The sequence below is a fragment of the Eleutherodactylus coqui genome, chromosome 12, assembly GCF_035609145.1.
Source record: "Eleutherodactylus coqui strain aEleCoq1 chromosome 12, aEleCoq1.hap1, whole genome shotgun sequence".
NCBI classification, from domain to species: Eukaryota; Metazoa; Chordata; class Amphibia; order Anura; family Eleutherodactylidae; genus Eleutherodactylus; species Eleutherodactylus coqui.
In genome coordinates, this window is record NC_089848.1 from 57,072,700 (window position 1) to 57,100,278 (window position 27,579).

The 27,579-nt window shown below is 43.5% G+C and overlaps 1 protein-coding gene across 1 annotated transcript in view; it reads left to right on the forward strand.

The window, feature by feature from the left end:
- DAZL (deleted in azoospermia like) overlaps window positions 1-27,579 on the forward strand; it is a 45,573-nt gene that overhangs the window by 8,002 nt on the left and 9,992 nt on the right. Inside the window, exons 2-9 of the mRNA XM_066585078.1 lie at window positions 1,397-1,504; window positions 7,177-7,268; window positions 12,721-12,772; window positions 14,852-14,915; window positions 14,993-15,126; window positions 17,373-17,447; window positions 17,531-17,584; window positions 20,881-20,997. Of these exons, the coding sequence (XP_066441175.1) occupies window positions 1,397-1,504; window positions 7,177-7,268; window positions 12,721-12,772; window positions 14,852-14,915; window positions 14,993-15,126; window positions 17,373-17,447; window positions 17,531-17,584; window positions 20,881-20,997 (696 nt within the window). The remainder of the gene's footprint in view (window positions 1-1,396; window positions 1,505-7,176; window positions 7,269-12,720; window positions 12,773-14,851; window positions 14,916-14,992; window positions 15,127-17,372; window positions 17,448-17,530; window positions 17,585-20,880; window positions 20,998-27,579) is intronic.

Here is a 27,579-nt window from a genome sequence, read left to right on the forward strand (position 1 = left end):
GACTTTGCAGGAAGCTGCAGCCTGCCATCTTGACTTCTATAGAGTTGTGGCTGTCCTGTTACTATACAGGGAAAGTCATGAAGGGGACTGAATTAGTGCTGCAGCCTCTTCATTCTCTGGGTCAGTGGGGGCTTGCTATATAGTGGTGGCATAAGACTAGGATACCAGATGGGGAAACCCTGTTAATAACTCCCACTTTTTATTGCTGCTTTCCAATATTACGTGGCTGCTAATTGAAGTGCGCTGAATGGACTTCTGTCACTATTTTTCGAACAGTTTGGTAGCTATCAATAAGTAGAAGTGCAAATCCCTTCGTACCTAAAATATTAAGTGCTGGCCGCTAGCACGTTTTCCTTTTTTATTTCCTGTGCATTGCCTGTTAAGTGATGCCTGTCCTTAGTAACAGAGGCAAGACAGCAGGAAGTTGAGGTAGGTGAGGACTCATGCTGCCCATAGGAGTCTATGGACAGGGGAGGAGGAAGCTGCTGGAGGAAGAGAAGCATGGAAATGATACTGCTAACGGTAATGGTCCATTTACACGGGGCGTGCAGTTGGGCAAACAATGCTTGGTAGCACAAACCAGTAATTGCTCCTGTGCTGAGGAGCGAGTATCGCTGGCATCATTCAAAGTGCTGCCCTGAATAAGCCTGACAATGGGTTCTTGGGATGACTGAAATACACACAGCACATGGACAAACCATATGCCTGTGTGAATGGGCTCTTAAGTGATCTACAGCTGCTAAAATCAAATCTACACTGATCAGCACTGCTGTATAATGTCCTTCATGTTTTTCTGTGCACAGATTATAGAACACAACATAACAGCAGGCTCTACCTGCTAGGTTAGAGAGAACTAAAAATGGGATATGCAGGGCAGACTGGTGGGAAAATACAGGATACAAGACACATAATGGCCAGGAATAGTGCTATTTCTCATGCACACGTGTAGCATTTTATTTAGAAAAGTCATCCAAAAAGTTGCTTTGAATGTTTTCTGGGTGTGATCAGTGTCTGTATCTTTAGGCCGCCTGCAGACGGCTGGATCGGATCCCGCTGCCAGAATTCTCGCAGCGGGACCCGACCGGACCCCCTGCAGGGACCACCGCGGCTCCGACTCTTTGATGTGCCGGCGCAGAGTGGAGTCGGCGGCCGAGGAGTGACCTTTCTGTGCGGGGCTCGCAGAAATAGAGCATGCCGTGATTTGTTTTCTGCGCGTGATTTCGCGGGGACAAATCGCGGCCATCTGCCTAGATTGTGTTTTCTAACGCAATCCTATGACCGATTCCACCGACGGAAATTCTGCGGGAAATCCTGCCGTGAAATTTCCACCTGAGTGCAGGGGGCCTTGCATGTATTGCTGCTATTACTGGTGTAGTAATGTTTTTCTTATTTGCAGTCTGCATCTGGGATTACTCGTGAAGATCAGTCTGCAAACTTGGCATATGTATTGCCTGAAGGGAAAATAGTGCCGAACACTGTATTTGTTGGAGGAATCGATGTGCGGGTACGTGTTGTAACTTTTTTAACTTATGAAAGTATCCAGCAGCTTTGTTCTTGCTAACAAAATGTCTAAATAGAAGATTTATGTATGCAGTAAAGGTATTTTTTAGATTTAAATATTGATGACCGTCTCTGATCACACTTTGGTTCGGCTTTCAGTTTATTCCTCTAAGGAGCAGGAAAACAGAATGCAGCCGTAGTCTGAATGAAACTAATGGTGCCCAATGGACCCTGTTGACTATAATGGAGTCTGTCGTGCTTTGTCATGCCCTCTGGCGTTCTCCTGCTGTTCAAACTGCATGTAATGGATCATGCAGTTGCAGGCTTCACCAGCCATTAAGGGATCGCTGCCAGAGCTTGTGATCATGTGACTTCTATGGGAGTGTATACGCATGAGTGTCTAGTTTTCATCGGACAGTGTGGGGGTTTATGGTGCTGTCCCAAGGTGACAGGTTTCCTTTAAGGAATTGTGCATGTGATTTCTTTGTATAAGGCCGGCTGCACACGAGCGTGGCGGGCTCCGCCGCGGAATATTCCGCGGCGAAGCCCGTCGCGGCGCCCCCCATACTTACCAGCGTATCCGGCGTCTTCGCTCCCGCATGATGCTTCCCCGCCCGCCGCGTCACATGACACGCCCACCGCGTCACGTGACGCGCCGGCCGCGTCATACGATGCGGTAGGCGGGAAAGAGTTTTCACGCTAACTTTCGCTGTTACAGCGGGAGATGGCGTGAACGGACGGCTTCCATTGACTGCAATGGAAACCGTCAGTGCGTATACCCGCGGCAAATAGAGCATGCCGCGGGTGAGGACGGGAGATTTCCGCACCGTGTGCCCTAAGCTATTAGGTTCAATAGAACCTAATGGCTGCGGGCAACGCAGCGGAGTTTCGCCGTGAATTACGCGGCGGAAATCCGTTCGTGGGAAGGAGGCCTAAAAGTGTCTTGGTATTTTTATGTTTTTATTAAACATTTTTCAAATTAAACAGGATCTCCGTTCACATACAGGGTTTGCAGTAATAATCATGCATTTATATTAGGCTGTCTGTCAGATTGCATAGTACAAAAGTATTAGGATATACTTCCATCAGTAAGTCCATTATGGCTTTTAAAATTACTTTCCTTTGAGTTTCTGCCCCAGCATGTGCGGAGAACGGGTGTGTCTTGGTATTTTTTAGCTTTGGGCAAAGGGGAAAGTAAACCTTAAAATTTAAGGAAAGATTAAAAATAAAGATTTTGATCTTATGCTAAATCACCCAGCGCTACGTCCAACATACATGTATGACAGAAGTTGCCTTGAGGTTAAATATCCCATTGGAACAATTTGCCAACTATTGTGGCAACAGAGCACAGAATGTCTGTTACTAAGCACCAAGCCAGTGTATTGTACACCCTACTGCAGGGGAGATTACTATCTGCAGTGCATGGGTTCCATGGGCATTGCTGCCGAGTAGACTGAAAGCCAAGGTCCCTCCTCTTGTTTCACCAGACAAGCTAGCATCTTCAGGGGTGTTGGGGGGCATTGATGGGGGTTTATAAAACCTGAGTGCTATAGAAAACAATCAGGTGTTTGAATTGGTAAAACCTTCCTAATACCCCAGACCAGGGATGATTAGGGGGTAGACAGGTTTCTTGCATCCTGGGGACAATATTAAGTGTGGATTTACACTTAGCATTGTGCGTTGGGAGGATTTCCTGATGTATTCTTCAGACGGATGTCAGTGTAGTCATGTAGTTATGTAATTTGCTCATGTGGTCCCAGGTTTAGAAAAACAAAAAGCCTATACCACATGCTGCTATGTGGAGCTTCTAGATAGATTAGCACAGTCAGTGACACTCTTTTGCTTGGGGGGTGGGGTGGGGGGTGGGTGCGGAGATTGCTGCCACGGCAACAAAAGCTCCCCACTAGATGTGATCTACAGCCCTGAAGGGGATTCCCCTTTATAAGCATTGTTTCAATGCCCTTTTAATGACTGTTAGCTATCTTGAGCCCTGTAAATTAAGCTTAACCCCTTGAGTGGCACGCCCGGAAAATTTCCGGGACGAGCTCCGCTGCTCATAGCAACATAGCCCGGAAGATTTCCGGGCTATGTATCACTATGAGAGCTGCAGAGCACAATGCCACAAGCTGTGACAGTGTGCTCTGCCTGCACAGACCCACACGGAGCCGTGCAAGGGCTTTGAAAAACCAGCAGAAGATATTGCCGATATGTCTGCAATCTCCTGCTTTGTTTACAGGTTGCCATAGAGACCATCATGGTCTCTGTGGCAGGGAGAGCTGATTGTTAGCTGTCAGAGGACAGCTAGGTACCAGCTCTTACAGCAGAGATCAGAGAAAACCTCTGGTCTCTGCTGTGTTAACCCCTTACATGCTGCAGTCTATGTGACTGCAGCATGTAAAGGGCTGTCACTGCAGCATGTAAAGGTCGGTCACCATCGGACCCCCGGAATGTGATCAGGGGTCCTGATGGGTCCCTGTGGAAGTCCCCTAAAGGAACAAAAAAAAATAAAAAAAAAGTTAAAAAATTATAAAAACATGTCTCCCTTTACTTTGTAAAAAATATCACACATGTGGTATCCATGCGTCGTAATGACCCAGAGAAGGAAGTTAATGCATTATTTAACCCCTTAATGACATGGCCCCTTTTTTTCTTTTTTCCCCATTTCTTTTTTTCCTCCCTCCTGTTTAAAAAATCACAACTTGTCCCGCAAAAAACAAGCCCTTATATGGCCATGTCAATGGAAAAATGAAAAAGTTATGGCTCTTGAGACGCAACTGCAAAATTAGTTGAAATTCAATGATTAGACCATTTTAAAAAACTGCCCTGGTGGGCACGACAGGGTGGTAGGAAACCCGCCACTCAAGGGGTTAAAGGGGGGTTTCCATAACTTTAAAACTGCTTTACAACAACTCTACTTCCAGGTTGCTGCTGACCAGGACATGGGACTGTTGCAACAAATCACTGGTTACACTGAAATTGTTACTGACTTGAAAAGGTCCTAATCTGTAGTGTCTTGGTGTGCTGAACACGAAGATATTTCATCTAGCTCATTTTCTGTGTTTCACCCTGTAAATTTATCCAATAAGACTGTAAGAACCTCCTTAGTTAGTTACAACAACTTAAAGCTGTTACTGAATTCCATTGAGTAGAACAAGTAGAGCTGGCACCTCTGGTGATTTGAAGGTCGTTGCCCTTTTAATGGGACTGCAGCAGGGATATACAAAATACAAGTGTTTCTTATGCGAGTGGGATAGCTGAGCAAGGGAATTGCACTACTTGTGGAAGGAATGGACTTGCAGACAAAATGTAGCAGTTAGAGAGAAGAATATCCAGCACTCGGCTCTGGTCCGCGCTCACAATCTGCTACCCACCCCTTCACATCAAAATAGGTTTGAAGAACTTCGTGAAAGCCATGGACCGGACTTCGTCAGATTTCCGATACCTTCATAAAAAATTCCCTCGACTCAGCGAGGCAAAGATTAAAGAGGGAGTTTTTGTGGCTCCTCCGATTTGAGAACTCTTCAAAGATGACCGGTTCAACAACTTGCTGCAGGGTGATGCGAAACAAGCCTAGTGTCTACAAACTTTCTCGGGAATGTTAGGGCAGAAAACTACAAGAAACTCGTAGAAGACAGGCTGATGCAGTATCAGAGACTTGGCTGCAATATGTCTCTGAAGATCCACTTCCTTCATTCCCATCTGGATTTCTTCCCAGACAACTGTGGTTAGTGATGAACATGGTGAACGTTTTCATCAAGATATCACAACCATGGAACAAGGATACCAGGGAGAATGGTCCATTACCATGCTGGGGACTACTGCTGGGCACTCCACGGAGATGCTTCCAAACAGCAGTAGATCGAAGACCTAGTTTATGACGTGATTCTTTACAGGGATTACCCATAGGCCTATTACTATTGACATGCATTTCGTGATGTAAACAATTACTACAGAATAAAAAAAAATAGAGCCAATTTTGCATTTTGGCTGTCATGTTCGTGTTGGGCACATAAAAATTGATAAGAAAGGACTAATTTTATTTCAGTAACATGACTTTTGTAAAAATTTGTTGACCAATGTTATAGAAAGTCACTGCTGTGGCCACTGATTGGCCGCAGCAGTCACATGTCCTGGACCAATCTCAGTCTTCAAACACAGCATTTTACTACAATTTCAAACGCATTCTACAGAGTTCAGCAGCATTTCTTTTAACGCGCCTCGTGACACTGGGTGATGAGGGGTCTTAAAAACCCACTAAAATGGAGCATAGTGTTCAAAAATCACGGCATTAGAAATGCCACGCTCAAACGCTAGTTTGTGAAGTCTCCTTGAAATCAGTGGAGGCGTTTAACAGCGATTTAGCATGGTGTTTAAAACGCAGCGCTGAACGCTGTATAAAGCGGTGAGTGGCCTTAAGGACTCAAAGTGATTACAGGGATGTAAGTTTTATACTTGACTTTGCTGCTTTTCCCCCCTTGTGAGCACCCGCACCGGCCGCTGAATGCATTGAGTGCATGCTGAAGAGGCCACCAATTCTACAAATAAAATGGGAGGACTACTTGGCATATGCCTGTCTAGTCTGCTCAGTGCATTCAGCAGCAGGTTTGAGTGGTAACAACGTGGGCAACAGCAGCGAAGGAGAGTATAAAACTTGCGTCCCTGGTATCAGCGGGTCAGCTACTTTGAGCCCATAAGTTTAGCTTATAGAGCTCAAAGTAGCTGACTGCCTTTAAATAATGTACTTGTGTTAAATGTGCTGGAGGGCATTCTTTAACCCATTCACCCTAAAGGGAATTAATGAAGATCAGACCCTTTGCGTGCATGGTTTGTATGGAATGGGGTCTTTGACCACTGATGCCTGCTTGAAACAGCTGCTATCGGCGAGCGTGGTGATCATGACTTAACCCTTTAAATGCCCTGGTCAGTTATGGGGATCACTTACTTGCAATGAGTGTGCTATCCAGTTGAAATGGCAGCCCAGGGTCTTCTCAAGGCCCCCCCCAGGGCTGCCATGTATTTTTGCTTATTAGGGCGACCTTATGGCCTGTCCTGACAGAATGCATGCAGAAATTCCATATACTGCAGTACTGAAGTATTGCACTATATGGTATAATTTATCAAACAATCACAAGTTCAAATCTTCTATTGGTTGTAAGGAAGTAAAAGAAGTGAAAGTTTTATAGTAAATCAATAAAGGATACCAAAAATTGCCCCTCCCGTTTTTATATTAAAATCAAAACTAAAAACCTACTTTGTACCACCGGGTCCATAGAAGTCCAATCAAAATGCTGCATCATAAAAGTACACAACCTGAGAATATTGTCTCCAATAAAAAGCAATCAGTAATGTGTACTCCCAATAGAAACCACAGGATGACGTCGCGCAAAAAGTGTGAAAATATTTTGGTACATTATATGGTACGTTTAATGTTACCATTGAACAATAGAACTCGTTATACAAAAGACAAGTCCTCAGGCAGCTACATTGGGAGAAAAATAGGTTATCATTTTTTTGATGAACGGGGAGGAGAAATCAAAATAAAAAAGGCCACGTCCTTAAAGGGTTAACGCACACCTGCCCATAGGGGCTCGAGTACTAATGTGTAGGATACACTGCTTTTTGTTTTTTGTTTTTCAGAGGACCAAACCCCCCCTTTTTTTTCTTTTCTATTTTTAGATGGAGGAGATTGATATCAAAGAATTTTTTTCAAAATTTGGAAATGTTAAAGAAGTTAAAATAATTACGGATCGGACTGGAATGTCTAAAGGGTAAGTAAATGGAATAGTGCAAATGGAGCAACTGACATAAATTATTTTGGCCCTTAGGGATGCTGTTATTTTCTAAAGCCCAATGCCCATGGACGGAAATGCCGCAGCAAGATTCCGCGTGGAATTTCCACCGTTGCACGCTGCCATAGGATTGCATGCATGCAATATTATGCAGACAGCCGTGATTTTGATCGGAAAATCCGCACGGTAACAATCACGGCATGTCCTATTTCAGAAACGTCACTGACGCACCAGCTCTGCTCTGCTCATGTGCGCCAGCCGGCGCAGAGAAAATGCCGTGTGCAGGGGCTTTCCCGCAGGTCGCATTATTAACTTTTTTATTGAATGAAAAATGGGCGAGGTGACTAATGGCAGCACTTTTATGGTTTTATTATAATGTTCATCATGCAGTATAAACATATTAACTAGAGATGAGCGAGCGTACTCGGCCATGCCCCTTTTCTGCCCGAGCGCCGCGATTTTCGAGTACTTCAGTACTCGGGCGAAAAGATTTGGGGGGCGCCGTGGGTGAGTGAGGGGTTGCAGCGGGGAGCTGCCTCCTTCCCCCCCCCCCCCCCCGCTCCGCCACGCTGCCCCCCGAATCTTTTCACCCGAGTACGGAAGTACTCAAAAATCGCGGTGCTCGATCGAGTAATTACTCGAAACGAGTAGGTTCGCTCATCTCTAATATTAACGTTCTCCAGGTCTGAATGATTACATACAACTTTTGAGTCTTTTCTATATTTTAGGAGGCGGGATCTACAAACAGTGGTTGTGACAGCATTTTATTTTTACGGTAATCATCATGAGCGCTAAATAACTTCCCTGCGGTCATGTGATTACAGCTATACCAAATTTATAATGCTTGATTTACTGCTTTTGCACAAAAGGAGTAAATGGGGGAATGATTGTTCTTTTGTTGCCATATTCAGAGACTCTTAGCACTAATTTTTCTGTCATAAACTGCGTTTTTTTTTTTCCCCGTGCTTTTGAGGTACATGCAACATTGATTGCTTTCTGTTTTTGGGGACAGGGTGAACAGAACAGCAATTCTGGTATTTTTTTTTCACTGTACAGGCTAACATAAATCACTTTATGGTTTGGGTTGTAACAGATGCTGCAATCAAATTGTGTGTTTTGTGGGCTTTTTTTGTAGGGTTTGTTATAAAAACCAAATGACCAAATGGATTCCCTCTGATTTCACTGTACTGCTCCAAAATTGGTTATGAGAAGTGCATGTATGCCAATATATAGTCAGGGACACATCTGTATCAAAGGTTTATTAATAACATTACGGTACAAATGTACCCTAAATGATGCAGCAACAGGAGTACATACCCCTTCATATCATAAGAACTCCTGATTAGCTTAGTTTGTAATGACTGACACGTGTTAACGCTTAAGATGTGTGTTACTACTAAATATGTGATTTCTTATAAACGAACCTAGAATAGATTTATTCATTTCACTGCTTGGCCAATGGATGGTGAAAGTAAGTGGGTATGAGCAGCCCCCCATGAGCAGTGGGCATCCCAGAGCTTATCATGAGAAAGATCTGTAGGAGAGCAATGTTAGGTCTGAGAACTCCGCTAGGGGAGATACGCATAAGACTCTAGTACATTCAAACCGTACAAAAATTATCCTTACTTTTAAGCCCCATAGGGAACTTAATCACTTGTATACTGCAATCATTCTGTATTGCAGTGTATTGTGGCTGTTTTTTCACTTTCAGTCTTACACCTTTTTGGTCCAGCATGGAAGCCAAGGCTGATCCTCCAGCTGCCATACAAACTATCTGTTTTTGCTCCTGGAGTCAGAAGCTGCACATGTAATATCTGCCTCAATCAGGAGTTTGTTACCTATGCACTCAGAAGTTGAATTATACAACTCGTACTGCAAAAAAGCCTCAATGCCAGCATAGGAAATACATGCAGTATATTAAACTGCTCTTTCTCAAGTTTATTTACTGGATTGATGAAGCAATATAATGAAAGTGTGATTACACTCATTGGTAACTGGGTGTTCTCAGACCCATGATGACACCCCTGGACAGATTCTGGCAGGCAGGAAACCGGAGAAGATAAGTGGACATACCTCTCTCCCTACTTCAGTTCTTCGCAAGCAAACCAAGTCTGCTAACTATATAGCTACTTTAGGGTGGGAAAATACTCGGGGTGCCATCATGGATTTGAGAGAACCTGCTCACTGAACAGTGTAATCGCCATTTTTACCCCCTCACCCATGATGGCACCCCTGGATATGTGCATTAGGAACGAACTGGGGTGGGATGATGGCCTGCAAAACTTGGTAGCCAAGCAGTAAAACAGATGCAGGATTTCGGTGGAGCCTGTAGTGTATGAAACGGTTAATGCCATGGCCGTATGAGGGCTTGTTTTTTGCGGAAGGAGTTGTATTTTCCAGTAATATTTCATGTACCTTACAATTTAAAAAAAATTTTCAGTACATTTATAAGTGGAGCGAAATTGAAAAAAGCTGAAATTCCACCATCTTTAGCTGCGTTTTGTTTGTACGGCATACACACTGCAACAAAAATTACATAAGACACTTATTTTATGGGTCACTACGACACCAAATTTATATAGCGTTTTCTTTTTTTTTTTTTTTTTTTTTTTTTTGCTGTACTTTTATTTTTTGAAAATTTTTTTAACATTTTCTGCTGCCATCTTCTGACCGCCACAACTCGATATAGCTATGCGAGAGCTTGACTTTTTGATCTCATTATATTTTTTTTTTCTTGGCGACGGGTGACCAAAAAAAGCACAATTTTGGTGTACTTTTTCTCGTATGATCACCGCACGTGGTAAAAAATGCGTTTCTTCTATAGATTGGACTTTTACGGATGCAGCGATCTTAGATTCTTTTATTAAAAATATGGTAAAAGGGTGCTCCCACCCCCCCCCCTATTTTATTTATTTATTTATTTATTTTTTTAAATTAGTAAAAAAAAATTAACTTTTTTTTACTTTTTCTATTTTCTTTAAGTTCCCATAGGGAACTAGAACATATGATCCTTTGTTCGCTCCTGCAGTATGATTTACTAGGACAACCCTGGGGCCTTTCAGAAGGCCTCTGGCTGCCATGAGATCTCATCATGGGGGGGCCATACGGGACCCCGGAACATTGGCCGGGGGATTTTAATGCCACTGTCAGAATTGACAACAGCATTTAAAGGGTTAGCAGCTTTTATTTAAAGCTCTTCCCTGAAAAACAATTAAGGGGTGCTGGCAGACCCTATGGTGCACACATGTCCTATCTTTACAGGCGCACGCCAGTAAAACACGGACATATGAACACAGGGAATGTATTGGTTCTAATAGATGCGTGTTTTTGTGTGCGCGTATGCATGCACAAATACACACTTGTGTGAAGCCACCCTAAGTGTGTGCGCAGGTATATTTGAAGTGTTGTGCTCTACCAAATTTTCTCCTTAAGAAAAGGGACCCTGATTGAGGTCGGTTTCACGCAACCGGATTCAAATTGCTGATTTCGCGAGCGTATGATCCGCGGTGATACACGAATCAATCAAATGCATTGAATTATGCAGTTTCAATCGCATTAGCAGATCAGAATTGCATAATCTGCTAGTAGCGAATAAAATGCAGCATGTTCTATATCTGCAACAGAGCTACAGTGTGGAGAATATACACAAGTGTACTGCGCATGAGCGCCTGCGTGAAAATGCCGCCGTACGCAGCGCTACGGGAGGCCCGCAGCACATTCAACTTACGGCGCTGTGAGCCCGGCCCCAAGGAAGGCAATTTTTATATAGATTTGCTCAAAACGCTGCTCCAGGGTGATTTAGTAAGTGAGGCTTAGACCAGAGAGGTGTCATAGGGGAAAAATGTTAGGGGTTATATCTATTGTGCAAACTTGTTTGATTTTCATAAGAGACGGGCGCCCCGGCCAGTGCTGCAGCAGCATTACTCTGATCAGGATCTCTAACAATTGGGATGTTGGGGAATACAGGAACGTCTTTGGAGCAGCCAAAACTCCTGTAGTGTTTGGCACTTGAAGGCTTGGCTAAGCTGTACTACTGCTCCTACCAGCACAAGGTTCTGTGAAGACCCTGCAGGGACCTAGAAAATCTCTTCAGTACCATAACTGGCAAGAAATGAGAAGTATATGCACTTGTGTCAACGTGTCCTTTTGAATAAATTAAACCATCCATGCAGTGACAATAGTAGATGGGAAGGACGGATCAGTCCATGAGCATCCTTCAGATCTGTCGTCAGACAATCCTGGTACAGCAGGCTTATGGTACAGGCAAGAGATTTAATCTTTAATCTTTTTGGAGGTTAGAAGTAAACTTCTTTTAATGTTTTTAGACTCCTTGACCCTCTTAGATCCGCGTGACTTTACCGGAAAGAGGAAGTAAAATCCACTTTCTCTGAAGATGGTACGTGAATGAGGACCCTCTTTCTGATTTAGAAGAAGGACCCTCATACAAGATTTTTGTTGAGGCTTTTGCCACTTTTCTGGGAATAAGCCTGTCCGTGAGGATGATCCAATTGTCCAGGCGAAGCCGTGACCCAATTGTATCCAAGACCCAAGGACTTGCAGGGATGTGACTGCCTACTTCTCCTCTGGCGTCCTTGTTGGCAATCTTTACTTTTCAGGTGCTTGACAAAGAAATGGGTTTTTTGTGTATTGCTCAAGACTCCCTCAGAGGTGTGTGACCTGAAGACCAAAATTAACCTGATCTTTGAGAAAAATACAGGAAAGTCGATGATTGTGAGCCCTGTAAGCTAAGCTAATAGGCTTAAAAGTAGGTGACCCGCTGAGTCTGAGGATGTAAGTTTTATACTTGCCTTCCCCAGTGCCTGTGTTCAAACACACCACTGAATGCTTTGAGTGGTGCACTACGTAGTCCTCCCATTGTATTTGAAGTATGGGAGGGCTACTTATAGCCGTTGGCACGGGCCAAGAATCCCCCAATTCCCGCTTGCCTGAGTGAGCGAGCTGGGGTCATCATCACTAGTTTGGGCACCTGTTTAAACTGCATGATTCTCCTGCAATAGTTGTTTTACATTCCTATGTGAAACTTTGAACTGTCAGTGCTTAAACTGCCCAAAAAGTGAACAAGTCACGTTCAGCGTTGACTCGCATTGGCAATCGTCTTAACGGTTTTCTAAATGATGATAGTTTCATCTGAAGGGGCTTAAGTGTGCCGCTCAGTGCACTGTAGTGGGAGGTCTGAGCGCTGACACCGCTGGAACGACGGGGAAGGTAAGTATAAAACTTGCCTCCGTGGACTCGGTGGATCGCCTACTTTCAGTTCAAAAGCCTAGTTTACAGATTTCCTTTAGGAAATATGGTCCAATTGCTGAATTCATTGAGGCTGTGTGGGCTGTAGGGGCTGAAATGACTGTTTACTGAACATTTTGCCTTGTTTTTACTAACTTGATGATTTCCATATATTTTTCCTTGTTAGGTACGGTTTTGTTTCATTCTATGATGACGTTGATGTTCAGAAGATCGTTGAAGTAAGTGCAATAAACTCTTCACTGTGTGGTAGTTTTTAGCCCCCGATGTGGTTTAACATGCAGATTTAATTTGGCGTTCAGCCCATTTCTAAACCTTTTATCTGCTGTTAATATTTACTCAATCTACATTCTTTTGTGGAACCCATATCAAATCTGCCAGATACCTTCACCTTTCATGGTATTTAACCCCTTAACGCTCCAGGGCATACATTTACATCATGGAGGTTCTGGGTTTGTATGGATGAGGGAAGTCAATCCCTCTCAATACAAAGAGGGTGCTGGCTGTTTTTTTAAAAATGGGCAGTTTGTTAATCCTTTAAATGCTGCAGTGAATTCTGACAAGCATTTGAATGATCAATGTTGGAGGGTCCTGAATAGCCCCCTGAAATGAGATCAGGCTGCTGTTTGGTTGACACAGCAGCTGGGGCCCCTCTGAAAGCCCCCAGGACTACCATTGCAAATTACCTATTAAGCCATGCCTGTAATAGATTGCCTGTCAGATTGTGGTACAATGTAATACTATAGCATTACATCGCTGCGAATTGCCGCGATTCTCCTCGGTCAGCCCATCTGTCAGCTGACCGTGGAGATCCGTCTGCAGGCTCCTAGGCAGCGGTTACCGACTGCAGCGCCCGTGAACAGGCAGCCTAACACCTTTAATTTTTCAGGACATGTTAGAGAATCCATATATTCTACACACGTCACAAAACTAAATACAAGTCCTTGAAAACAGATTCTTATGTGCTGGGTTTATTTTAACCCCTTATAGCCCACTTACACGTAACTATTGTCACGCAAAATAATTTCAAATGAATGAATGCGCAATAATAGTTACATCCAAATGCAAAGCCATCACGCACTAATCATTTACTTTTCGTTTTACGCTCTGTCAGCCTGTGTAAAAATCATCTCTTGTTCGCTCACTTCTCGCTGTGGCCAAACACTGCGGTGTTTCACATAGAATGCGAAGTGAGCAAGAAGTTATCGGTTTTCAGATTGCCTGTCTAAACATTCTGCACGAACAACTAGCTATGATGTCGCTCACTCGTGCGCTCATTTTGACAGTGGTTTTATGTAAATAAGGCATTAACGATGGCCTAAAGGCCCTTTTAACCACAACGATTATTGCTCAAAATTCACTCAGAAGCCATCTTTTGAGCGATAATCGTTGCTTGTAATTGTGTGCCCAATTGTGTGCCTGAATTCAGCTTAGATTAAGATCTGTCGTCCCTGATAAGAGGGACCGCACGCTGAGTACTCCACGGGCAGCGCTGATAACATTCTGTCCCTCTGGAGAACAATAGCTATTTACTTGGGAGAACAGACCATCCACTGTTCTCTAAATGCAGGCAAATGGATGATTAGCCCATTAGTAGCTAATGCAAAATGATCGCTCAAAACTGTCAGTTTCTGACGAATTTTGAGCGCTCTGTGTGTGTAAATGGGGCTTAACTTGCAACCTAATGAACTCCTCGTCATTCCACAATAAACTTTTTATTTTTTTGGTTTGTTTTAATTAAAACTAAATTCTAGTTCAAAATTTTTTTTTTTGCATCATTGTATGCCAGAACTTATTTTCTTATGGTCAGAGCTGCGGGGCTTGTTTACTGCAGGGCGGCTTGTCCTCTTCAGTGGTGCCATTTTATGGTACATACAACTTGTAATTGTTGAACAAAAAGCAGCAAATTCTTCCTTTCTTTTCTTTATTGTTCAGTGAATGGGATAAAGATTGTGATAATTCTATACATGGAGTTATGAATGGGACGATACGAATGTGGTTTATTTTCCTTTTAAAGTGAATGAGTGCCATACTTCTGGCTCTGTAGTAAGTCTTGTGTAGATATCAGTGTTCAGGTGATAAACTGGATGTGCTGAGCCGAGCTTCACCCATGTTTTAGGTGTACAGGTAATGTTACCCAGCATAAAACTGTGACTAAATAGCTGGCCTTACACTTTTAGATACTTCAGATCGTGGTTGGTTGAACGCTCGTTAATCTAACGTATGGCCAATTTAAATCTACTACTTGGCGTGGGCAGTGTCTATGTACTGTTTGCATATAGTGACAATTTTCACTTTAGTCACAGATCAGTTTTCATGGCAAGAGACTGAAGCTTGGTCCGGCTATACGGAAGCAGAATGCATGTAAGTAGAGGTTTACTTTTTAATTTTGGAATTTTTCAGTGAGGAGGAAATGAATTTTGGAGTTTCTCTACTTGCAGCTACCTACTTACAGCAGCGGCCGATTATAGTCAACAGTCCTGCGCCTCAATATCACTCCATGTGGAACAATTCTGTATCTGACCCGCTTGTTCATCAGCCACCTCTCTACAGTCCAGTGACCCAGTATTTACAGGTAACACTCTACATTGTAGGACTGTAAAACGTTGGAGTAATAAAGGGTATTCCTGGTGTCGTCCACGCACTGCCCTGAAATCTTGGCATATGTGCAGACTACCCGACTCTGCCCACAAATGGGATGGCTTATCTGCGCATGTGTCAGGGACCATCCTCAGAGCGGTGCGTGGATGACACATCCACCTCACAAAGGGCTAGAGAGCCAGACTTTAATGGCCAAACCATGCAGCTAAGGGAGCTGGTCTGGCCTGCCCGCTGGACTGCCCGGCTGCATTTACCGTAAGCCATGGGAGACTTTCAAGCATCAATTCTGCTTTAAGTGCTTGCATGACTATTCATGGCTGTGCGACTTTATTAATCTGCACTGCTAACAGGGCTCGTTAATATGTAACAATCACTCAATATTCGTTCGCGATTGTTTTTAAACAATCGCTGGCTTTTCATTGTGTGTAATCGCTCAGCGCTTCACATAAGAGGTGTAGCACTGAGCGGAAGCCGTCGATGTCTTTCAGCATAAACACTCAGCACGAGCGCTGACTACCTTATTTGTGATGTCGGCAATCATGCAGTTTAAACCAGTGTTTTTCAACTCCAGTCCTAAGGGATCCCCAACAGGTCATGTTTTTTTTTTTTTTTTAAGGATTTCCTCAGTATTGCAGAGGGGATGTAATTATTGTTGGTGCCTCAGAGATTGCCACAGGTGCTCTTACTATAGCATATCCTGAAAATATGACTGCTGAGGGTCCATGAGGACTGGAGTTAAGAAACACTGGTTTAAATGACTGTCGCCTCATGTAAAAGGACCATTAAAGGGAACCTGTCGTTACTTTTGTGCCCATAAACTAAGATTTGGGGCTCATAAATGATGGAACAGGGGAGTATGAGGGGCTGTTTCCTAATCTGGTGCCCCATTCCTGCACTGTCCCTGTGAAATAAGCGCACACTACCATATATATATAAAAATCACCTGTGCAAAATGGGGATCCCATGCTTTTATTTTATTTGGCATTAAAGGGGTTGTCCCACGAAAGCAAGTGTGGGGTTCAGCACTTCTGTATGGCCATATAAATGCACTTTGTAGTATACATCGTGCATTAAATATTGGCCATACAGAAGTTATATGGTGTTGGCGTCCCCGTCTCCATGGCGCCGACCGAAGCCGCCTTCTGCCTGGATTAGACGCGCTTGCGCAGTCTGCCCTCTTCTGTCCCGCTCCGGCGCGAGCACGCCGGAGCGGTCCCTTCAGCGGGACAGAAGAAGCAGACTGTGCAAGCGCGTCTAATCCAGGCAGAAGAAGGCTTTGGTCGGCGCCATGGAGACGGGGACACCAACACCGGAGGGGGTAAAAGTATATAACTTCTGTATGGCCAATATTTAATGCATGATGTATATTACAAAGTGCATTTATATGGCCATACAGAAGTGTATAACCCCACTTGCTTTCATGGGAAAACCCCTTTAAAGTAGTAATTTTATAAGGGGGGGATGCTTTTTGTAAACATTACACCTAACAAAAAAAACAAAAAACATTCAAGTCAAAAAAGGTATTAAACAGCCTTTTGTCAAATAATTGTGGTACCCTAAGGAAAGGACCATAAAACTACCACATAAAATTGCCAGAGTGTCTGGTTATTAAGGGCTTAAAGGGGTTGTCTCGCGGCAGCAAGTGGGGTTATACACTTCTGTATGGCCATATTAATGCACTTTGTAATATACATCGTGCATTAAATATGAGCCATACAGAAGTTATACACTTAACTACTCCGTTGCTGGCGTCCCCGTCTCCATGGTGCCGTCTAACGCTGTCTTCTCCTTCCATTTAGACGCGCTTGCGCTGTGCGGTCTTCTGCTGTGTTCAATGGAGCTGCTCCGGCGTGCTCGCGCCAGAGAGCTGGTCTGCGCATGCGCAGAAGACCTCGGCGGCGCGAGCACGCCGGAGCAGCTCCATTGAACACAGCAGAAGACCGCACAGCGCAAGCGCGTCTAAAGGGAAGGAGAACACAGCATTAGACGGTACCATGGAGACGAGGACGCCAGCAACGGAGCAGGTAAGTGTATAACTTCTGTATGGCTCATATTTAATGCACGATGTATATTACAAAGTGCATTAATATGACCATACAGGAGTGTATAACCCCACTTGCTGCCGCGAGACAACCCCTTTAAATCCACTTCCAAGCATCGAACATGAGCTATGGAGTTCAGCTTGTTTTATGAATCGTTGCTAACAGTGTTTCTCTATAGGCTTGTCCTTACCCGAGCTCCGCACCAATGATGTATCAAATGCCTGTGGGATATCAGCAACCAGGATGTTATCCGGTAAAGTCTATTTAATAGATGCCGTAACGTCTCCCTTCTACCATTTCTGAAAAACGTAATATATATAATTTTTTTTTTTTTAGTTGCCACAGCATTGGCCAAATGGTGATCAGAGGAGCCTTTTTTTACAACCCCAGGTGATTGAATAGAACATGACTACAATGTTAGAATACTGCAAACTGCTAAAACTGCTGTCCTGTTAGAGGGGTTTTCCAACGTTTAGGAAAGGGTCCCAGTGTGGGTGATGGCATGAAATACTAAAATGCATTAACCTTGCACAGCCAGCGCTGTAACACTGATCCCTACAGCTCCTTGCTGATACAATTCACTTAAAGGAGATGAAAGCCTTTCAATAATCCATGAAAAATGGCCTTACTCAGATACAAGAGCACATGGCAAGGTACAAACACCAGTTCCCAGGAGCATGCAAAGGGAAAATGCCATAAGGGGAAGCTAACACAGATGCAATACTGATGATCAAGCACACACACCCACAGTGTATTGGAGGGATTGCTACTTAGTATTATACCTACACAGAGTCTAATAGTATTGGTGAAACTAATGGTGCTACAAGCCTGCGTGATGCACTACATGTACTTGTGGCACCCTATACAAGCTTTATCTGCATGCTACCGGTGTTTGTACCTGCCTGTGTACAAGCTTTATCTGCATGCTACCGGTGTTTGTACCTGCCTGTGTAATGTATCAAGGAGTATGGCCATTTTTTAGTGTCCTTTATAATTCACATGCAGTGAAATAGCGATGACAGCAACACTCAAAGTTCCTCAGAGGGAAGCAAACAATGGGAATAGCATGCATGCTCCAATAAAGGACATGGACCTCCAAGTTATATTCATAGTTCACATGACTGCTGCAGCCATTGTGTGTATGAATGTCATGTGACTACTGTGGTTAGCGATTAGCTACAGCAGCACATGATTCGTGAATGTGATATCACTTCCTGTACCAGTGGGGATTGAGTCACTATTGTTGGACAAGAGGCATGCTTGTAAGTTAGAAATGGGTTTTTGTTTTCTATCCACCCCCACCCCCATGCCATTACCTACATCGGGCAGTTTTTGTATTTTTTTTATATTGTAAAACCCCTTAAGGGTGCGTTCAAACCTTGTGAAAATTCTACGTATTTTCTGTGGCTGAAAGGTTTACTAGTAAAGTGAATGAGATTAAAGCAAATCCTGTTCACATGTAAAGGGGCGAAAAACCTGCAGTTTTTCTGTTTAAACCTGGAAATCGGGCAACAAATCAGCGACCTTTCCATAATTTATGAATGCACCCCGTTGTGGAAATGCTGCGGAAACGGCGCAACAGAAAATTTGCTGTCAGAGTGAATTGGATTAAAATTCCTGTTTACGTGTAAAAGGAAAAACCGCTGCATATTTTCTACTGTCACTATTGTAAACCCAACCTGTGGATTTGTTGCAGAAATTCCACAACAAATCAGCATTTCCGCAGCATGTGAATGCACCCTAAAAGGAATTTCTGGATGTGAAGAGCGGTTTCAAAACTTCCACATATAAAGTGTTTTTGCGCCATTTTAATGCACAGCTGTTTGAGTATAAATGGTGCAGCCATCACCTTCTTATCCTGTCCTCCATATCTGATGTTTGCCCAGATCACCATTTTTCAGTATGGTCTCTTCTGACATTCAGCTTGAAATTACATTTACCACAATTCCCTGCTCTATACATACTTCCTATATATGTCCTTACTAAGGGCTGCACTGCTATTGGTCAGCAATCTGGTCCCAAGAGCTGAAAATAAAAAAGCGTTCCTACCAAGCCCAAACTGTAGCGCTGGAATGCCTACAGGTTGTATGCAGGGCAATACGTGAGTAAACGCCTGTGAAGTGCCAGGAGACGGTAAAGCTAAAGACACAAAATCCAAAGCAGAACTACATTGCAAACGTTTAATAACATTTGATTAGCATTCATTTGTCGGCACCTGCGTGACCGGAATACTCCTTTAACCCCTTCCAGCCACAGGGCGTAACTGTACGTCCTGAGAATAACACAAGATCAGAAGAGATCCTGCGCTATCCAGCAGTGGGAGCCAGCTGTCACTGATAGCCGACCTCCCCCTGCAACAACGGGGGTGCATAGGAGCAGCGACCCCCGCTATTAACCGCTTCCATGCTGCAATCTATTTAGACATCATTGGACTCTCGCAATATAATCATAAAGAGCACAAGGGTTTCCATGTCAACAGGATGCCAGATACAGGCGTCCTGCTTTGCCAGTGCCTGTGATCGCTAATACAAGCGATAAGGCATTACAGGACAGAAGTCCTGCAATGCCTTATGGCAATCATAGGTGCTATGGTGCAAGTTCTCCACAGGAACACAATAGTGTAAAAAAATAAAACCTTTTTTGTGCTTGTTTCATATTTGCATAAAGTTAAAATCCCACACTTGGTATCGTCGTATCCCTAACGACGCCTATAATAAGTTGAACACTTTTTATCCTGCATGGTAAAAGGCGTACAAAAAAAAACCTGAAGCAAAATGCTAATTTTTAGCATTTTGCCTCCCAAAAAACACAATAAAAGTAATCAAAAAAGCCACTTGTACCCCAAAATGGTACCAATAAAAACTACAGCTTGTCTCGTAAAAAATAAGCCCTCACAGAGCTCCGTCCATGGAAAAATAAGTTACAGGACTTTGAATGCAGCAATTTAGAAAAAAAAAAATCCAAAAAAGGGTGTTTTATTGCGGAAAAGTGGAAAAACCTAAAAAATAAGAATTTTGGTATCGTTGTAATCATACCGACCCGCAGGAAAAAAATGTATTGTCATTTATGCTGCATGATTAACACGGTAAAAAGCAATCTACGGCAGAATTGATAAGTTTTCTCTCCCTGCTATTATAAAAAAATTACGTTTTACAATAGTCTATGCATCCAAAAATGGCACCAATAAAAAGTACAGTTTGCCACACACAAAACAGCCCTTATACGGCCGCGTCGACAGACAAATAAAAAGTTGTCTTTTGAAAAATGGAGATTAAAATCTGCCAAAAATCGTTGCGTCCTTAAGTCCAAAATAGGCCATGTCGTTAAGGGGTTAAAGCCCACATAAGTATTGCACAAGCTTTCCCAAGTGCTTGTCCAATGTCCTGAACTAACAGAATAGATCCCTGTGATGCTGTTAGTTTGGACCATCCGACTTGTGGTCCAGCAGTGGGACTTGCAACTATTACATAGGCTTACAATTGGGTCTGTATTACTCTTCTTTGAAGTTGGCCAGTGTCAGAGCTGAAGATCTTCTATAAGAGAGGAAACTGTCAGTCTAGTCTACAACCAGCTACAATTGTGTATTGTCTAATGAGCCTCTAGGCCAGTGATCTCTTGGCTCTCAGGATGAGTCACTAGGATTTGTCAGAACTGACCTATTTTTTTCTTGTATTTGGTTTTTACAGCCTTTCACATCATGGCATTATAATAACGAAACCGACATGGCTAGCAATGACATGTTTCCCCCAGAAATGTACTTTCAGGAGCAAAATGTATCTCCTGTTTCCACAAGTCCACAAAAGGTAATATTCTTCTGCTTATTGTAGACGGACTATAGGGTGTAAACCTGCCTGGAGACGTATACGGTTTGCATATAAATATCCACTAGGACACTTCTAGCCTTGTCTATCCACTTGGTATGTACTATTGTTGAACTTGGCTGTGACAAAGTGTCTAAATAACCACCTATAGATTCCTGCAGCAAAAAAGGCACTAATAGACTGGGTTCACATGGGGCGGATTTGCCGCGGAAATTCCGTGTGGAATTTCGCAGCGGCAAATCCGCATGCGGCCGCTAATCCTGGGATTAGCCAGCCATGTGGACAAGATTTCTCGAAAATCTCGTCCACGCGGGGCGTCAAATCCGCTGTGGCTAATCCGGCAGAAACTGCCGCTGCGGTGCGGATTTGCTGACCGCAGCATGCTCATTCCGCCCCCCCTGTCGTCCCAGCGAAAATGGCTGATGTATTATCAAACAGGAGTGGGGATCGCTTAGTTGGGCGGAGACGGAGCAGGTTGGAGATCGTTCCGGACGTCAACAGGCAGGTCATAGATGAGCAATGGCCTATTTACTAATTATCGTTCAGTCTCTGCCAGCATTTACACTGAACAATAACCTTCGATTTCCGGTGATCCAGTGATAAGCTGAACGTTTATGGTTCAGTGTAAAAGGGCCCTTTCTCATAATACAGGTTTGTGGATCCTTTGATTAAAGTATGTTCACCGGTGTTCTTTCTTTGTCTTATTCCTGTACAGAAAAACCGTTTCTTACCCTATTGATTTCATTGGGACGGGTACAGCCTTCTCTCAATGATGGTAAAAGGTAGACCCTTTCTAAATTTCATCAGCGAAGTCGAGTTTACATGCACTGTTGGAGTTGTGCCTAAGATTTTTGGCCTTGCTGGCATCGCACAGAAACTCCCTGTACATTGTGTGGGAATCTGCACATCTGTCCTATCGTGCAAGACTCACACAAATGGGACATGCTGGGATTTTTTTGTTTTTTTTTCCTCAAACGGACCGTAGGTCTGAGTGAAAATCACTCTTGTGCATGAAAACATTCAAATGAATGGGTTCTTTACTTGTGCATGTTCAGTCCATATCTATGCATCGGATAGTAGTCACTAGTTTCTCGCCCATGTAAATACTACCTTTGGGGGCGTTCACACGACGGATTTTGGTGTGTAATTTCAGCAGTGGAATAATCCTCACCATTGGTCATCTGCCGTAGTCAAAACAAAAAAAAGGTTTGGTACCGTGTTAGCCAGTAGAGCAAAATGCAATTGTTCTCAGTAAGAGAAACCCAGTAATCTCGGCTTCATATCTACAAGATTACTTGGTTTCTCTTACCGAGAACAATCATGTTATGCAGTAGTCTTCACTTCAAATGAAATTGTAAAATCTGCACCGATGGTGTGGGCTTTAACTGATTTTTCAACTGCAGAAAGTCTGCACCAAATCCTCTAGATTTACGGCGATTAGTCCTGGGCTTTAATCCACCCAATTGCAGGAGCAGAGGCTTTAATTCTGCACTGTATTTCTGCAATCAAGCAGAAACATGTTGGTTTATCAACTGTTAGTCACAGCTGAGAACCCAGAGGAGAAAAGAGAAGCTGTTTTTAATCACTTCTACTTTCTCCAGTATATGGCGCTCAATGAGCGCTATGTACTAAAAAGTTGAAGTGTTTCTTTCACTACGCGAATGAGCGGTCATGTGACTGCCGAGGGTCCCCTGTTGCAGCAGAGCTGCAGGGTCCTACCAGACCCAGATCAGCTCCGTTAGTGACTGTTGTCACTACATGGGCATGTTTTCTCCTGTAACTTGGCTTCTATGCGTGCTGCTCCTATGGATGCCCCAGCTACAGTGGAAAAGTGTATAAAAAAAAAAATGAATGTCCCCCAGAGGTCTCATATGATGTCATGGGGGTCATAGATGGTAAAGAAAAAAAAAAGTAAAAAAAGTTACAGAATTAAATTTAAAAATATACATAAAATGACCTAAAGCAGATCCCAACCGAAACCCTGCAATTGCGCCCTGCAATCCGAAACCATATATAATATATCAAAATGTCCGAATCAAAATTAGAAACCAACTCCCATACTTTTTTTGGCGTAAATATACAAATTTAAAAAAATAAACTATAAATGTTTATAAAGCTTTTTGCCCCCAATAAAACAAAAAATGGGAAAGTCAGGGAAAAATATTTATAAAAAAAAATAGCCCTATATGTCACAGGAAAAAAAACGCAGGAAAAATAATTTTGGTAGCTGAAGGAAAAAAAATGAAGCAGTAAATCCGCCATATGGGTAAAATCCTAAAGTGTCTGATCCTTAAAGTACAAAACAGCCTGGTACTTAAGGGGTTAAGAAAGCCTTGGCCGATGGTCAATTCCCGGACACTGCTTTCGAGGCAACTATAGTGGTTGTATTGAAACAAGATAAACCCTGAAGAATGTGGGTCTTATCGGCCAATATCTCTTGAAACAGATTATAAAATTATAAAAAATATAGTGGTAAACAGATTAAATTTGGCTATTCACGATATTCACCCAAACCAGTCTGGATTTATGATTAATATGTTGTTAGAACCTTTGCGTAGTTTTACACATAAACAAAAGAAGAAAAAGCATAGCAGATTTCCCAGGACCGCAATAAAAGCTTATAGATTAGAAAGGGGGGGGGGGGTTTCTACTCAAGAATACTGCAATAGTTTCTGCTATATATCCTTCCGGTGCATCCAATACAAATTATACGTGCATAATAAAACGCTGTAGCATCAGGCCCTCAGGCCTAACAATTTCTTGTGCTTATAGAATAGTGCAATTTTCCAACATCTGCAGCTTTTAAAAATGGGGAAAAAATGAAATTTTTTAGATTAAACAAAAAAGAATTAGTAGGTCTTGGATACAAGTAGAAAATAAGAGGGAAAAAAAGGGAGGAGTGGGGGTTGGGAAGAGTAGCTTGCCAAAAGGAAAACCCCCAGTAGCAGCAGTGATGCAGCTGATCAAAACCTCCCCAAGATGAGGGTCCACCCTACAGGCCTCCTCATGAACCCCTCGGGACCCATCTCTCTACCATCCCTTTATATTTTGGAATTCGGGTGAGTCACGGAATGCATTCCATAGTACTCAGGCTCGTCTGCTTGAGCATGCAGCCCCAGAGCCCTCGTCAACCAACTCCTCCATATACATCAATAGATTCAGCCCCTGGATAAATTCCAAGATCGACAGGGTGACACTACTCTGCCAATGGCATGGGATTACAGCCCTGGCCGCAACGAGGAAATGGCTCAACAGACCTTTTTAAATCATGGCGTAAGGGCCAGGAAAGGCAGAGCCAGCTGCGGAGTGACCTCCACCGTGCCATGGGACGCTTCCCCATATAACTCAGACCTCTTCCCAGAAAGGTTGAATGAGTGGACATTCCCACCATATATGTACCGTAGCATGGTACCAGTCTCAAACCCACATCTCCAACATAAATTTGAGACTGAGGGAAAGATTGCAGTGAATCGGGTCTGGGCATCTGTACCACCTAGAGAGGAGCTTAAAATTTTTCTCTTGGGCAATACAGTCCAAGTGTAGCTTGTGTGCGACTGTGAAAGCGCTCTCCCAATCAGATCCTGCATCTCCACTTCCAAGTCCCTCTCCGAACCCCTGATGTACTGTGGAAGACCCTGTGTAAGCCTCCACAAAATGATTCCGTAGATCCTAGAGAGGACCTGAACTGGAAAACCCGCTCGCAAAAATAGTTCAAGGGGTTCAGGGTGTCTCAGAAGGGAACACGACCCCAACTGGGTGCTCCAGAATGAAGACAGCTGGAGATACTCCATCCACATCAGTTTCTGATCTGGTTGAGACGCCTGTAGCTCGTTAAATGATGGAAGGCCCCCCCCCCCCCCCCCCAAGCATGCAATCTGGCCACACCCCGTGTCCTACTGCCAGCAGAGGAAACAGTATCCTGCCCCGGAGGGAACATGGGGTTGTGAAGAGGGGGGTTAAGGCTCTCCTACGAATCGTGATGTCAACCCTGGTGGTCAGCCTGTCCCACATGTGCAGGCAGTTCAAGGTCAACTGGGTATGAGGTAGAGCTGCCGGCTCAATCTCAATGGGGATCCACGGCAAGAGATGCAGATGGGGCCAAATCAAAGCTACTTCGAAACTCTCCCACTGTTTCAAGGCTGCGTGATGGTGCCAATCCACCAACCTGGTGACCGCTGCCAAATAGTACATTTTGAAGTCTGGGAGTCCCACTTCCCCATTTGGATTTCATGCGTGTCATGGTCCAGTAACTAATATGGCTGCTCCTCCCGCCCCACACAAATTTGCAAAACTCCTGTTGAATCTGTTTAAAATAGTCTAATTGGTAGAGTTTGGGAAAAGTATAGAAATTTTGGGGCCACATCCATTTTTAAGACCTTTACTCACCCAAACCAGCTCAGCTGTTCAGCTCACGTGTCACCCTCTCCAACTGAGGAACATAAGTTGATAGAGAGAAAACATCTGTCGTTATTTGTACCACAATATATTGGCTGGAGGTTGTACTCCATTTGAAAGCAAATTGGTCCGCTAGGTGGGCCTCCTCACCAGGTGGGGGAGAGAGATTCATGGCTTCTGATTTACGCAAGTTAACTTTGAAGTTGCTCAAATGCCCAAAATTGGAAAACTCCTGAAGGCCCTCCGGAAATGAAATGCTTGGCTGGGTGATGTACGAAAGGAGGTCGTCTGCATACAAGGCCGTCCTGCAGGACTGGGTCCCAATCTGCAAGCTGCACACATCAGGATTGTTCCGCAGTGCCACAGTGAAGTGCTCCATAACGATTGTGTAGAGAAGAGGGCAAACCTGTCTCATCCCATTTTCAATAGGTACCTGGTCAGACAGAAAGCCATTCACCTGGATCTGTGCCGACAGGTTCCCGTACAATGCCAGGATCCAGTTCAAAAACTTAGGCCCTAGACCTAAATGTGTCAGTGAAGACCTTTAAAAAGTCCCAGCTAACACGGTTGAAGGCCTTGTCCGTGTCCACTGAGAGGAGGCAAAATGGCTGTGATGACTGCCAGGCCTGGCTGATCAGTAGGAAGGTCTTGTTGGTATTGTCTCTGGCTTCTCTCCCTTTTAGAAATCCGACTTGGTCTTTGTGTATATGGGCCGGCAGAATGGGAGCCAGCCTGTTTGCTAGAACCTTAGAGAATAGCTTGACATCTAAATTAATTATTGAAATGGACGGTAACTGAGGCATAGCCCTGGATCTTTACCTGATTTAGGGAGCACTGTAATGTGGACCATAAGCGACTGAGAGGGGAATAGAGTGGATGGCGAAATTTGGTTGAACATCTCTTTCAAAATAGGAGCAAGGATTTCCCTGAACCCAGTCTGGATGTATACCTGGGCGATCAACATCCTTTAACATCGGACTGATTTTAAGTGCTATTGCAGGTAGGCTGGAAACGAGATTGGGCTTTGGCATCCTTAGACGCTGGTCACTGCTTTTGATTTGGGCTATATTTACTAGAGATATGTCATACATCATTATATGATAGAGCAACATGAGCAGTGCATTCTTGAAGCATACTTTATATAAATGGCTGAGAAGAAGAAATACCACCAATATTCAAATGAATACGTGAAATACGGATTCATCCGTTCTACAAACAGACAGCTTTCCTTGTGCCTCGTTTGTGAAAAGGCATTTTGGATGAAGCTATGAGGCCTTCGAGACTGAGTGATCACCTTGCAAAAATGCATTTAGACAAAGTGGGTAAGCCTATTTTATTTATCTGAGGTTTAAAGTCAAAGTTTGAGAACCACAGCACTAAAGGCAAGCTATTTGGAAAATCTGCTCTTAATGCTGACAAAGGCTTCCTTCCTATAAAGTCTCTATTATTAATGCAATGTGGCAAATCACATACTATTAGGGAAACACTTGTTACCTGCAGTTAGAGATTGGTCAGTACTATGCTGGGGCCTGATGCATGCGCCATGGTGAAATCTATTCCTTTTGAGTAATGACACTGATTCAAGAAGAATTAATAAGATGGCTGCTGATGTGGAAGAAACACTTTTGGACGTGTTAAAGAACACAGAATTTGTAATGCAAATTGACGAGTTAACTGTTAGAGAATGAAGCATTGCTGCTAGCCTATGTTCGTTTTATTAATCGGAATGAAGAGGTAGTGGAGGAGAGGTTTACCAGAAATGTAACCACCGACACGAAAGGCTCCTCTATATACAAAAGCGTGGAAGAATTTTTCCAAGAAAACATCCCTTTTAACAAATGTACTTGCTTGTGCAACTGACGGAGCAGCATCCATGATTGGTCGATACCACAGATTTATAGCCCATTTAAAATCTGGAATACTTGGCATAATGGCAGTCCACTGTGTGATCCATCAGCAGCACCTTGTAGCTAAATATTTGTGAGCGATTTACATGATTCTCTGCCCTTTGTAATTAATCCTGTTAAGGTAAAAGCACACTCTTTGAAGGAATGTCTTTTCCGTAAGCTGTCAAGACCACGACGAATAATTCGACCGTCTACTCCTACACACTGAAGTGAGGGGGCTATCAAGAGGAAAGTGCTTAAAACACTTCTACAAACTTTTTGA